This window comes from Myiozetetes cayanensis, unplaced genomic scaffold (genome assembly GCF_022539395.1).
Source record: "Myiozetetes cayanensis isolate MyiCay16 unplaced genomic scaffold, myiCay2020 scf13, whole genome shotgun sequence".
In the NCBI taxonomy this organism is placed as follows: Eukaryota; Metazoa; Chordata; class Aves; order Passeriformes; family Tyrannidae; genus Myiozetetes; species Myiozetetes cayanensis.
The window spans coordinates 20,351,981-20,366,681 of NW_026086937.1; the positions used below are offsets into that span (position 1 = coordinate 20,351,981).

Sequence of the window (14,701 nt, forward strand, 5' to 3'; positions counted from 1 at the left end):
CTGCTTTACCACTGATTTTCACTATTAGTTTTTAATAATCGAGCTCTTTCTGCAACACAACGCAAAAGTTTAAAGCTCAAGGCTTACTAGTAACAGCGTTAGCTCGACAAATAACACGCAAGTTCGGTTGTTTTAATGGCCAAAACGCAGAACGCCCGGCGCGCACACACGGTCTGCGGCGCGCCGAGCCAGCCCCCAGGACCGGGGGTGCCACGGCCGGGAGAAGCCCCTCGCAACCGGGCTCTGGAAGCCCAGCTGCGGGCAGGGAACGGCCGGGAAGGGCCACCGCGACCCGCGGGACACCCCAGGGGGGTTTTCGAGCTCGACTTTCCCCTCAGCACAACTCCAGCTCGAGCGCTCCCGCCGGAGCCCCTCGGGGGCGGGGGAGGGAGGGCGTCCCTGCCCTGGCTGCCCGCAGCAGGTAAGCGCCTGAGGGTTTGACTGAGGGGCTTCTGGGCTTGATTCCCGCTCCTCTTGGGTTATCCCGCGGGGAAGCAGCTCCGACCCCGAGCGCCTCCCCTCCTCTCCCGCCGCAGCGGCGGGCGCAGCCCGTGCTCGTCCCTCCCTCCCTTCCTCCCTCCTTCAGGTGCTGAGGGAGCGCCGGCGACCCCCGCGCGGGCAGCGGCTCCTCCGCACCGACACAGAGCGGGGGGAATCTCTCTCGATTACAACAAATAAACTAGAGCCGCCACGGTGCGTTTGCACACCCGCAGACCCGCCAAGGGACGAGCGCACTCACCGGCACTGCCGCCCTGCCCTGCCCGCTGCCCGGCGGTGCGCCCGCCGCCCGCCGCTCCGCGCTCCGCCGCGGCTCTGCCAGGCTCGGCTCCGCTCAGCTCAGCCCCGCTGTGCCCCGCTCCGCCCGCCGCCGCCCGGGGTAGTGCCTTCGCTCCGCTCCGCCCCGCGCAGCTCCCGCCCCCGCCCCGCTCGGCATTGTGGGGCTTGTGGTCGCGGAGCGCGGACTACGAGCCCCAGGGCCCCGCGCGCGGTTCCGGACAACGCCTGGTGTGTGGTAACACCGCGGGTCTTCCTCCTTCTCCTCCTCCTCCTCCTCCTCCTCCTGCTCCTCGCGGGCGCTTCCGGCGCGGCGGCGGCGGCGGCGAAGCCCCTCGGGAGCGGCGGGGCCCGGCGGGCCGGGGCAGGTGAGGAGCCGAGCCCTGCCCTGCCTTGCCCTGCCCGGCGCTGCGCGGGGCCCGCCGCGCCCCGCGGGGCTGCGAGAGGGGCTGCGAATTAAACCTTCCCCCGGCACCGCGGCCGCGCTGAGGGAGCGGCCGGGGCGGCCTGGCCGTGCGGGGAAGGTGTGCGGGGTGTCCCCTGCGCTCCCCGGCCGGGCGGTGACCTCCTCCTGCCCCCGGCCCCGGCGGGCTTGTCCTTCCCCTCGCCCTCCCCGCGGCCGCGGGGGCTCCGGGGCCCTCCCCGTGCCCGGCCTGGTGCCGGTTCCCGGTTCCCTCGGGCCGGGCCCGGCAGGCGCAGGCCCGGATGTGTTTTATTTCTGTGTGTGTATTTATTTTTAGCTCGTCCTCTCGCAGCGGGCGCTGTCAGGTGGCTGCGGCGGACAGGGAGAAAGGGCACCTCGGCTCCTTCCTGCGCCGGGGGAGGAGGCTCAGGTTGGGCATAAGGAAGAAATTACTCACGTCGGGGGTGATTAGATACGGGAAGGGGCTGCCCAGGGGGGTGGTGGAGTCACCGACCCCTGGGGATGTTTTAAGGCGAGGCTGGACGTGGCACTCGGTGCTCTGATCTGGGTGACGAGGTGGTGTTGGGTCAGAGGTTGGACTCGATGATCTCAGAGGTCCTTTCCAACCTGTTTGGTTCTCGGATTCCTTCTCTGCAGGGTCCCTCGGGCTGTGCCCCCCTTAGGGGCTGAGCAGTCAGGGTGTCCCATCAAGGTGCTCACTGATCTGGTGAGTTTGGCTGGTTCCTCTCCTGTGTCTCTGGATGGCTCAAACCTTGGGCCAGGTCTGTGCTGTTCCTGTTATCAGAGGAACTAATTGTCCCCTGGAATTTGTTTACGTGTTGGGGAGTATTTTTATGTTGGGAGCTGTGTCATACCTGGTGGTGTTCGATAAATAGGTTCACTTTCGCGTTCCCGAGGAGGTGAAAAAGAACGAGAAGCAGGGGTTTGTTGTTGTGATTAAATATTCTAACAACCGTGACCCGGTTCAGTTATGCTGTATAACAGTTTCAGTGTTGCTGACTAGTGGAACTGGAGCACAGGCTGTGGATTCTCATGTTAGGCACGAACTGGATGTGTTAGGACAGACTAAATCACTTCCATTTTAAAATCCAGCAGAGGAACACAAACTGATTGTAAGCCTGACTTCAGGTTAGGCTTGGATTTTTTTAAGTGGATATGGTTCTATAAATAGGCACCTTGGGTTTATCACAGGTTTGTCTGAATTCTGAATTAGTCATAGAACTCTTCTAACAGTAATAAAATGCATAAGCAGTTCAGTTCTGTCAGTGAGCTCGACTTGCAAGTGGCTGTTACACGTGTGTGGGGATGTTTGAGAGCTGCATCTCTTCTCTGTTCCAGACACTTTAAAGGCACTTCCAGAAATTCAATCCTCTTTTCTGGTGACACTGCTCTTCAGTGAACCTGCTGGCTGTGAGAGTTAGTAGAGTATGGAATCAGTGCACTAGCCTGCCTTTTTGAAATTTCCTGTTATCTTTGCTGATTTTAAAATACAGAGATTGTTACCTTAACGTTTGATCTGTATGCCCATCCCAGGGCATTCACCCATACATTTTAAAAAGAAGGAAATAATTCTGTATCTGAAGCACAAAGCCTCAAAGTTTTGTATAATATAATATAATCTAAGTTATGCAATGGGAAATAATTGCAATTGGGCAGGTAAGGTAACATCTGACAAAAAAAAAAGAGATGTGAGTTTTTTAGTTTTGTTGTTTTTTGTTTTTTTTTTTTTTTTTAATTTAAGTGACCATTAATAAGGCAAACATAGTTCCCAAGCTATGTGTAGAGTGTGTATGTAGTTAAAAGAGCATATTCTGCAATTCTTTTTCTTCTGTAAACTTTGCAGCAGCAAAGTTGACCTAAACCCCCTCCTCCCATCCACATTGCTCTTACATTTTGGTTCAAGCTCTTTGCCTCTAAATTCAGAGATGAATTATGAATTATACTGTTATTTCCCTTCCCCTACTCTTTCTTCCTGGACTTAAATTATTTTTTTCTGGTAACTCAGGGATCTCAGGTCAGGTTAAAGGTAAGAACCTCTTGAATCCTCCTTGCAGAAAGTGGAGCAGAACTTCTTGGCAGTAGGACTGTCTCTTCTAGCAGGAATGGAGCTGCAGTTTTTGCTAGAAGCCAACCATTGAAATAATAATTCTTGTAAATCACTGCCTCAGGCCTTGTTCCTCCGTGGTACTTTTCTAAAAAAGAATATTAATGTCTGAGCACTTACCAGATCTGAGGTGGATGGAGCCTGGAGAAGGGAGTAGAGACAACATCAGTGCAGAATTAGATCTGCTGATGACACAGCTGAAGACTGAAATCCTGCCAGCTGATGCCAAGTATTTCTGTTGGTTTAAAACTCTTTAAAAAGTTGAAATGAGGAGAGTCTGCTCTCTTCTCCTCAAACAGTGTTGTAGAAGTAGTTTCACACAAACACCTTTCTTTGATGGATACCTTGCTTGTTTTCACCCTGGCCTATGCACAGGTGTGGATTTTGTGGATTTGTAGCTCCAGTGGGATGGTTGTGCTCTTATTAAGTATCTCAGCAGTTCTGCTTGATTTTTAGGGCATGGCTGAAAGCCTGTCAGTAAATGACACACATCAGAGGAAGCAGATTGTCACCTCAGACACCCATCACGGTGGTTGTACATCCTGGGAAGGGTGGGGGGTTGTGCTTTTTACCTTTTTTTGGCTCACAGGAAGTTTATCTTCATGTAGGGTGGGGGGTTTTTTTCTGCTAAAGTTCAGCTGAATGATTTAAAATGTCACTGGATGGGTAAGGGGCAGTGGGTCTGGGAAGAATCTTTCCAAATCTGTTCCTCATCCAAAATGTACCCCATCTCTCTGTTTGAATGGGATAATGTTTTAGTGCCGAGACATAAAGGATAGAATGCCAGATTTGTAGTGCCAGGGAGAGCATGTATTCCATGTTAGTACATCTCTGGATGTGTGTGCTGATGAAGGGTTGTGATCACTGGCATCTTAGCATAGCCTGCAAATCGAGATACCCTGTAAATTCCCTGTGTCATTCTGTGCATTCTCCCCATGCTGCTGATTGCAAACACATGCATTTGAGTCCGTGGGATCATTGGGACAGGAAAAGCTCAGCCTCACACACAGTGTCGTGTTTGGCAGTGTCCTGCTGTCTTCTCCTCATCTGCCCTCTCAGCCCAATTAACAGGTTTACCAGCAGAGCAACACCTTCTATGCATCTCACAGCGATTTCCCGGGGTTTTCTGAACGGCACCGCTCCATTGTGCCGTTCTAATAAATCACCTTCTCGTGGAATCTCATTCCATCTTTTCTGAGAATGTAAAAAGCCAGTTGACAGATGAAACTGGGGTAAACTCTTCTCAAAGAAAAGGCTCTTTTGAGATTGCAGGGAACTGGAGTTAAGCTGTCAGCAGACAGTGTCCTGCAGCCTGGCAGCTGTGCAGAGCTGCTTTTGATCACATCCCCAAAGAAATGCTGGAAGCTCCTTGTGGCTGCCCGATAATGTGCATTAAACTTTGGCTCCAGTCAGGCCATTTTCAAGGTTGGTGAACTTGCTAATAGTTGATCTAAATAATAGAACAGAAACTTCATGGGGACTGAGCCCTTCCTCAAGGATATTTGTGTGTGGTTTAGTGCAGCTGTGACAAACTGTCTTCCTGTAGCATGGTAAATGTGGAATTTTTTATGAAGATCTTTATTCTTCCTATTTGACACCAGCAAAGGCTGAAGTGCATAAGTTACATCCAAAAGAGGTGAAGAAGCTGATCCCTGACTGCAGAGATAAATAGTGTGGCAGGGTCAGCAGTCAGGGCCTGGCATGATGGGGTGATGCTTCTAGAAAATGGGGAGATTTCTGGAATAATGAACAACCAGTGTGATATATTGAATATATTTCTTTTCATACATTGGCAACAAAGCCATTTGATGTTCTCATGTATTTCTTGTGTGCTTGTGTGTGTATAAATCCACCTCTCCAGTCGTAACACTGGTGTCTTTTGTGTTCATATAAATCCAGAGTGCTGTATTTTTTTTTTTTTGGTAAGAGTGTCAGTGTCTGGTAAAGAGGTAATAGATAATATATAATTGTTTTTATATGAGGGTTTTAACTGTACCATGGATTAGTAACAATAGCTTATGGCTCTTCGGGAGCAAATGAGTTCTTCATGGTAGTCCACAGTGTAATAGGTTTTCATCATCATAAAAATCCATCATTTCACTTAGTATTTCCTTTTTTGTGTGTGTGTGTGGGTACTGCTAACCCATAAAAACAAAGTAATTATATCTAATGGCAATTCTGTCCTTTTTTGCCCTTCTTCCTGTGATAAAAATCTTTTGGGTAGAGCAGAACAATGTTCAGTGACCTGATTTAACTCTTTAAAAAACTTACTCTGAGAATACAATCCTGGCTGAAACCTTGCAGTGAATTCAGCTGCGAGTGCTGCCTTCAGTGGTGCTTGTCAGGTTAGTGTCTTGCAGGAGTTTATATTTACTGAACTTCCAGAAACATGGAATTAAACAGCAAAACAAAGAGATCTCCAGCCACTCTGGCCCTCACATGCAGGGAATCCACATGGATGGTAAATGGGACAGCTTGTACCTGCAGCAGGGAGTGAAAACTTGCTCAGACAAGTTCCCACCCCCCCCATGTGAGCAGACATTGCCTGAATTTATGTAACTCTGAAACAAGTCCTCGAAAAATAGTCCACTTTTTGAGGAATGGGGGATATTCACTTGTGTTCTTCCATGTTCCTGACAGCTCTAAAATGTGTCTGGGTAGGTGAGAAAAATGGGAGAACCCTGAGCTTTGCAATTCCATCCGTGTGGACATATCCACACAAACCCCTTTCTAAACCCCTGGGAATCCTGTCCTGGGGCTGTAGGAGTTGCTGATGTGTGTTATGTGGAAAGGTTGGAATAAGTCAGAAGACTGATATAAATATTTTATTGTAGTCATGTTTAAATTTTCTTTAGTGTTTTTAACTGTTGTGTGACCAGTTCTTCACCCACTTTGGAGTACATTCACAGTGCCTGTTCACAAGCTCAGATGAGACATGTATGATATTTGTAGTCATCCAAGTTCTTCTCTGTGCTGACTGTAATCAATAACAAATTTCACTTGTGTAGTTATGGCTAAACTACTGTAACCCTGCCCTGGAAAAAAAAATACCTGTTCTTTTATGGCAACAGCCTGAAGATTTTTAGCTGCTGCAGAGCATAATGAGGAATAGAACTGGAAGAAATAATCTTGGTGTTTTTTTCACTTATTCACACTCCCAGTGATGCTGATTGCTGGAGTAGCTTCTGCTGTTTCTTGTAATTTCACTTCTTTCACTTCTTACTAAAATGTCAATAAATCACACAGACATGCAAATGCCTGATGTCTGAAGCTTGTTAGGAGGAAAAAAACCTCCTCTAGTACATTAGATATTCCAAGCAAATCTAAGAATTAAAACTGTTAATCTCCTTTTTATTTTAATTCCTAACTTGGACTTCAGGTCTTTAAACTCAATTATGTCATGTAAAATATTTTTAGAGAATCTGATGAACAGAAAATGTAGCAGGCTGGAACAAAGGTTCCTTGTGAGCTGTAGGGTGATCTTCCTTCTTTTCCACATATTTGCTATGTCTGAGCAGCGATGGCTCCACGTTGGATGAGATGAGCTGGACTGGGTGGAGAACTTCCCAAACAGAGGTTCAGTGACTGGAACAATAATTTTTCCATTGAGTGAACAGAGCTGGGGACACACCCTGAGTGGAAACATGACTTCAGCTTATATAAACCCAAAGAGGCAATATTAGGAATTCACAGGGGTGGAAAGTAGGCACAGCTTGATGCATGTGCAAAAATATGGGGTATTTATAGGTAGTTTTAATGTTAATAGTCATGATGCATCTGTATGGGGTTTGGGTTTGCAGCATTTCAAGCTTTCTCTGTAGGGAAGTTGTCAGGAACCTTATGCTGCTGCTTATGAGTGGTGGCAAGATTATTGTAAATACATATTGAACAAAATCACTGTTTTGGGGAAAATTGATTCCATAAGGACTTGAAGGGAAAAAAAAAAAGAAACAACACTTCTGGTAGCACCTTATTCTTTAAAATATCCACTTAATACATCTCAGTTAGGGCTTTGAAGTCACACAGAGTGGTCATTCCGTATTTCCTTGACTCATGTCACAAGGAATTCCTGGTTTCTGGGCAGTACCAAGCTAACGTTGATCTGTGTTTTCGTTTTTAGAACCTGCCAGTCCCGAGTCTTTGTAACTGTGTGTTTGTTTTTTCTTTTCCTGCACGCCCTCAGGACGATCCATCATTTTTCCAGCCCTTCAAGGATTCTTGCACGACGAGGAAAAAGAAGAAACGTTTCAGTGAATGAGGAGTTTTTTGCTTCTATAGCGTTTTCCTGGAGAAGTGGCTCTTTGAATGAGGATGACAATGGAAGAGATGAAGAATGAAGCAGAGACCACTTCTATGGTTTCCATGCCTCTCTATGCTGTCATGTACCCTGTCTTTAATGAGGTGAGCTGCAGTTTGCTGGGGAATGGAACAATCCCCTTCATTTTGGGAAACATTGACACAGTAACAGGTTGCTCAGTTTGACTGGGGAAGCTTTTTTGTCTGACACCATCTCCTTTCCATGCATGGTTTTACCTTTTTTCCATGAATGCTGTTTCCTTCTCATCAGAGATTGCTGGTTGTCTTGGCCCTGTGAACATTTTAATTTTACTGCTAATGGTTGTGATTTAATAGGATATTTGATTTTCTGTGAGTATCAGAGATTGGCAAGATATTCCCTAAAGCTTCTGTCAGACTTTTGCTGCAAAATACATCCAGTGACACCTTTGATTTATTTGAGGAGGGGGAAGTCTTTCCTTTGGGATTGAACATCTCTCAAATGACACCAGTAATTCGAAAGCCTCTGTCAGTTCCCCATTGCATGATGTGGGTAAGGCAGGCCATGGGTATTTGACTGGTTTTGTTCTGATAGCATCAGAATTCCTAACAATTCCAAACTTTCCTTGCAGCTGGAGAGAGTAAACCTGTCTGCAGCTCAGACGCTGAGAGCAGCTTTTATTAAGGTGAGAAGGATCTCGTTTTGAAGAGTGATGTGATTGTTTAAAAGGTAAACCATACGTAGTAAAGCTAAAAAGGCACCTTTCTTGTGGCCTTACCTTTGCATCTGAAGGCTCCATCCATTCTAAAAGTGAAGTGGACAATTGCATGGGCTGGAAGTTTGAGAGGTCAGATGTTATGAGTAAAAATCTCGTTGAGACATTTTAAACAGATTTTTGTCTTGTCCATATAGTACAAAAGCTTCAATGAGGAAGCAGTCAGTGAATAAATAATATACTGAATCTGAAAATGCCAGTATTATGTGGCAGAGGTGCTCATCAGCAATAAACACACAGCAGGCTTTGGAGCTGCTTTGAGTGAGTGGTAAGGGGATTGTTTTGTGGATGAGGATCAGTTCAGTGCTTGTGTCTGCATCCAGCAGTAAATGGGAAAAAAAGAGTCTTCTAACTTTTATATTCCTAAAGGGTGAAAAATTCCTTTATACTCCTTTATTGAAGTCCTGATCTTTCGAAATTCTTCAAACAAACATAATTGCAGGCAAGACAAATCTTGACACATGAGCTGTGCAAGTACATTGTAGTTCCCTGTTTAAAAACCTCAGTCTGAAATTGTACCTTGACAATCTGAAGTCTCAGCTAGAGCTCATGCAAGCTAAATGTTTTTACAACTGATGATAAGAAGCTGAGTGCAAATAATATAAAAACTGAGATATTGGTAGCAAAAAAACCCCCTCACACTCTCATTCTTACTCCACACAGTGCAGGTTTTTTAGCAGCAGCACAGGTAGTGGGAACACCTCCAGTGTTAGCTGAGCTCTAGCTTAGCTTTACTTAGATATATCATCAGTCAAAAGCTGGGGTTTTTTTACTGAAAAAGCAATTCCAAAATGCTGTCTGGAGCATATGATGTGATTCATAAGAGGCACATTTCAAAAAAAATGCCATGTGGAAGGTGGGGGAGCAGCACCTGGCTTTGAGTGAATTGAATTCCAGTGGATACAGTGTCTCTGCCTCAGAGCTCAGCGTTTATGAAAATATAACAGGATATAGAAATTCATGAAAGCCTTTCTCATTCAAATTGAAACGAGTGGAAAGGCTTACTGGAAAAGTTATTTATACCAAATCAGTGATGTAGCCCAAAATAACGAATGTTGTAGTGGAAAAATGGTTTTCAATGTAATCTACTGGTCTAAAGCCATTGGAATGTAAAGTTTCTTGCAAACCCCTGCAGTATCTCAAGCAAGGTACACGAAAATCTTGCCTTTGTGCTTGCAACATTCAGGTATTGGCATTTTTAAGAGTAACAATTTGCTTTACTGTACAGGCTGAAAAAGAAAATCCAGGCCTTACACAGGACATCATCATGAAAATCCTGGAGAAAAAAAGTGTGGATGTGAACTTCACAGAGTCCCTTCTGCGTATGGCAGCGGATGATGTAGAAGGTAATAAATCCCATGTTGGATAACTGGATTTTTAATTACCATGTTAACTAGAAATAGGCATTTCTCTGCCTTTTTTTCAGGAGAGATTACTTATTTCTTAATACATTTTTTTTAGCGTGGTAAAAGAATGTTTACATTTTTTGAATACTTCTTTAGGAGAAGTTGAATCTTCCTGAAAACTATACTTGAATGATAAGAGGAAAAAAGAAAATGAATGTTAAGGACTGTATTTATATGGGTGCATAGTTCACCTTTTGCATTGCTAACAACACAGAAAAAAGCATAAGTGGAGTGTAACATCCTCTTTTTTTTCCCCTCTGTTTCAAATTAAAAGCAAAAGTTCCACTGTCAAAGAAGGAGAATGTAGGCTTGAAGTTACTTTGGTACTGAATTTGATTACTGTGGTGTCTTCAGTGTCTCAAGTAGATTAAGATGGGCTCTTTTTGCCTGGTGCAGTAATAAAGGGGATGTTGCCCTGTGTTTTGGTTCATGCAGAGTGTATTCACTGCATTTTTCTGGTCATGGCTATTTTTGTGCTGTTCACCTTCAAATAGCCCATGGCACTACTGCTGCCTTTTTGTGGAGTGTTTTTAGCTGTCACTGGAGACTTGAGACTTGAAACACTGATGGTGTTTCTGAATATTTTCTTTTTGGTAGAGTACATGATTGAAAGACCAGAACCCGAATTCCAAGATCTTAACGAAAAGGCACGAGCACTTAAACAGATTCTTAGTAAGATTCCTGATGAGATCAATGACAGAGTGAGGTTTCTTCAGACAATCAAGTAAGTACCATGTGATGGATTTTTCTGCAGATTCAGAGGTCAAACTTTTTATTTAGGCCTGATTCTCACTCAGATGTTTAGGATATTCCTGGACCAAACTTACCTTGCTGATTCCCACCCTGAATTCCCAGGGCGCTGCTCTGGCTCGTTGCATTTGCTCTTGTGGCATCACGTCTGACACTTCCTCTGTAGAGACTGTTTGAAGAATTAGATGGGATCACTTAAGGATATTGCAGTTACTGTGTTTTTTTTTCCAAACAGGGACATTGCAAGTGCAATAAAGGAACTTCTGGACACAGTAAATAATGTCTTCAAGAAATACCAGTACCAGAACCGGCGGGTATGTGCAGCAGCTCTTCCCAGGCAATATTGAAATAATCTAAGAGGAGGCATTTCCTTTTGATTAAAGGATGAGTAGAGGACTTTAACTGGTCAATGACTTAACAATGATTTACCACCAAAATTATTGTGTGATAGGTCTAGGCAGTTTTATGGGAAGAGAATGGTATCTCTCCATGTCTTCTAAGAAAAATGAGAATCAAAATGCTGTCCCAAACATGATGTCAGCCAGTTTTCTGATCAGTGCAACCTCAAGATTCTCACTGTACCCAACAGTCTGTGAACTAAGACTCTGCTCCTGATGTTTTTGTTTTCTCAGGCACTCGAGCACCAAAAGAAAGAGTTTGTAAAATACTCCAAAAGTTTCAGTGATACTCTGAAAACCTATTTTAAAGATGGAAAGTAAGTATGGTTTTGTACTAACAATTTACATCATCAAAGGCTGTGTTAACAGGGGAAAATAAGACAAAACTACCCTTCTCAGCACTTGCCTAATTTTTCATACCTGTGTCCTTAGATTATCATGGCTGCTTTAAATACTATTTCTTTTGTAATGCCTTTGAGGAAAGTGAATTTTTTTAAATGCACCACAATACAACACCCATGTGCAGCATTAGTTTTAAATCTGAATTTGTGAAGTTAAATTTCCTGGCCCTGTGTGGTTTTTCTCAGTGTGTGTACAAGGACAAAGAAATTATGAATTCTTGATTGAAAAAAGTAATTTACCTATTTGAAGTATCATTTGCAAACACTAAACATCTGTGCAGTGTTCTCTTTGATTTACATTTTTATTGGCCTTTCTTTATAGGCCCTTACAGTGCTTTGCAGTATTTGGAATTTCTCAGTTGAATCTTTTTCTCTTTGAACATTTTAGCCTTCAAACCGAGGCTTTTTCCAGGTCTTCACCTTGGCTTTAAAAGTCCACATTGCTGGATAATTCACTGTAGGGATTGTTTGGGAAGATGATTTTGACAGTGCCAAAGTGTCCTGTGTGCTGCAGTTCTAAAAATAAGAACTAACTTTCATGTCAGCTCTTGTCGAGCTTGGCAAAGCCCAAGAACACCCAGGAGAGGGTTCATTATTAAAGGAGAGGGAAGTCTTAAGACCAGCTGGGAATACTGGGAATAATCCTTCTTCAATCAAAGCATTCTGATTTTCTTTTCTTACTGAAATTGGGGCTAAATTTGGTTATGATACCAAAAAGAGAAATTTAGGCCTTGTAACTTTTATAATTACCGGACAGAAGTGCTGTGTGTTGCAGGCATAACCTTAAAGTGTGTGAGTTATTTGCAGTATCCACTTCCAACCCTCAGTCATCCGCTCCACTTTTTCTCTTGGTTAGCTAAACCCCAGAATCAAACAATTGAGATGTCAGTGATGATTGAGAGCCCAGTTCTTTTAAGTTTTCCTGCCAAATAAACACAGCCTTTCCAGGATCAGCTGTGCAGATGAGGCCGGGGTGCCAGCACTGAGCTTCAGGTAGATCACGACAGGGTAGGACATCAACACACTTCCAATTTTCGGAGCCTGGGTGCCAGTAGTGCTGGATTTCTGGAATGCCATGTTTCTGAAAGCCTCTGAAGCAGTGTCTTTCTCTCTCCACAGGGCAATAAATGTGTTCATAAGTGCCAACCGACTAATTCATCAAACCAACTTGATACTGCAGACCTTCAAAACTGTGGCCTGAAAACTGTATATGTTGAGAGTTGTACTTTTCAATGGTGGATAGGGTACCTTTATATGTAAATTTTAAAGTTTTGACTGTATAAATTATCAGCCCCTCTCCGGGGAAGGGGGGGGGCCCTAATGCAGGATTTTGAATGGGATTATTGCCATCTTACACCATATTTTTGTAAAACATTGTAGCTTAATCATAATCTCACGAGGAAGATTTTGCATCACTTTTTTGCTATTATCATTCTTTTCAGAATTATAAGCCAAAAGAATTTACGCCTTAATGTGTCATTATGTAACATTCCTTATAAGAATTGTAAATATTTGGTGTTCTGTTTCTGACATTTTAACTTGAAAGCGGAAAACTGCAAGATTATGTATTTAACGATATTGGTGGCAAATATTCAATAAATAGTTTACATCTGTTAGACTGTCTTTTTGTATGTGAACAAAAGTGCATAGCTCATCTTTCTAGAAGTGCAGAACATTCATCAAATAGAAAAAAATCATCAAATTATTTGGGTGCTTAAAGCTACTGGGAGTTCAAATCAGTGTAAAATCAGGGGTTTTCCTTAAAGCTGAGATTTTTGGCTGTGAGCTAGACCAGAATACCAGAATAATTATATTAAAATGTCTTTGTCAAAAAGTAATAAATAAACTCAGAAGTGAGATGTTCTTTTGTTTTTGATAGAAACTAAATCTCACTTCTTTCTTAATTTTCTCTTGGTGGTGAGTTAACAGGTTTTTTTACTCCTAGACTATTCCAGGGTTTGGAGCAGAGGATTATTTTAAATATATGCAGCTGAGTTTGCAGCAGAGGTTGAGTTTAAAATATGAAGATAACTGGGTTTCAGATTGGGAGGGAGGAGGAGAGAAGCTGGAACTCTTCCAGGTAGCACTAGTGATATCTATACTATGCATGCCACAAGGCAACTTTTATTTTTCAGGGATTGAAATCATGTGAGACCTCCACTGACAAACCTTGGCTGTGTCGATGGTTAAGAGCTGCTGATGGACAGATTCAGATTTTATCATCGTGATTTCATGGTGATATTTCACAAGGTTAAGGAACCTCTCTCATGCCCCTTTGAAGAGCACCTTGAGCTTATTTTGGAATAGAATAAAAGTTCTTCAAAACCTGTGGCCATAACTAGTAAGTTTAGAGAAGAACATGAAGCAGTTCCTAAAGCTGCACAGGCTGTTGCAGGAGGATCATTCCAGGCTGAAAGAGCACAGTTGCTACAGGAATGCTCCTTTTTTTAGGTGTAAATGCTGAAGAAAAGGTCCATCCAGACTTTCCTTGCACACTGGCCTGGTGCTGTATTGCTCTTTCGGGGCAAGTGCCTTATCCAGAGTCCAACAGCTGGGCCCTCGAGTTTGGTTATCTGCTTCAATCATCAGAGAGGGGGGAAGTGCAACCTGCAGCCCTCCCACATAGCACTGGATGTTCTGCTGCCTGTCTGGCCATGGAGTTGTTTCCTTGCTGACAGCACTGACTGTAGGGAAGTGGAACAATGTGAGGAGAGTGTTGTGTCAAAACGAGTCCTTGGGAGTGTACCTTGTGAGACTTCTGGTGCCACACGAAGCTCTGAAGGGGACGTGGCCCTTGAAGCTTTGCTGTTCAGCCTGTTTTGTGTTCTGCCAGTGGTGTGGTGTGGCAGTAGCAAATTGAGCTTAGTAACATGACAAAGGGATGCAGATACAATTTAGAGCTTAAACTTTCTGTTATTTGTCCAAGCCTGGCCTGCTGAAATGTCGCTTCTTGGAAAGTGGTAGGAGAGCAGCAGTTTTAGCAGCGACTGAGGAGACAGCCTGACTAAATCAGAGTGATATTTCATTTGCATCTTTGCTTTCTGTAAGTGAAAAGTTTGAATAGTCTTCCTTGTGGGTGATGTTCACTTAAGTCATAGCTACAGAGGGCTTCATGAAGACTAATTAAGTCAGCTGAGAAGGAAGGGAAAGGCACCTGAAGTTTGTGATACTTCATTTGTCTTGAAAAGAGTGTTTGGTACTGGGGAGGCTGCAGCAGTGGCTGCAAGGAGACAGAGACATGAAAACTTGGGTTATATTTTCCAAATTGGACTTAATTCCTATAATATTCTGAGATTTCTCTATTTTCTTGGATTGAGAGGGACAGTAGCAGGTGTTGGTAATCATTAGCTGAATGATGATGTTTGTAAGTGTCGTAAAAAAATATATTAAAAA

At 43.9% G+C, this 14,701-nt stretch overlaps 2 protein-coding genes across 4 annotated transcripts in view; one reads left to right on the top strand and one right to left on the bottom strand.

Annotated features, from left to right (window-relative positions):
* SERPINI1 (serpin family I member 1) overlaps positions 1-886 on the bottom strand; it is a 45,451-nt gene extending 44,565 nt beyond the window's left edge. Inside the window, exon 1 of the mRNA XM_050308509.1 lies at positions 740-886. The gene's annotated coding sequence lies outside the window, so the exon portion shown is untranslated. The remainder of the gene's footprint in view (positions 1-739) is intronic.
* Positions 867-12,924, top strand: PDCD10 (programmed cell death 10). Of its 3 annotated transcripts, none has more exons than XM_050308519.1 (8): positions 867-1,005; positions 7,486-7,703; positions 8,210-8,263; positions 9,582-9,699; positions 10,357-10,483; positions 10,745-10,823; positions 11,142-11,224; positions 12,428-12,924. In XM_050308519.1, exons 2-8 carry the CDS (start codon positions 7,608-7,610, stop codon positions 12,507-12,509), a joined length of 639 nt encoding a protein of 212 aa, XP_050164476.1. In that variant the 5' UTR covers positions 867-1,005; positions 7,486-7,607; the 3' UTR covers positions 12,510-12,924. The 3 variants fall into 3 exon arrangements, with proteins under 3 accessions (XP_050164476.1, XP_050164475.1, XP_050164478.1); XM_050308518.1 differs by having other exon boundaries at positions 933-1,142; XM_050308521.1 differs by lacking the exon at positions 867-1,005 and adding an exon at positions 1,593-1,607.
* Positions 12,925-14,701: the final 1,777 nt, after the last annotated feature.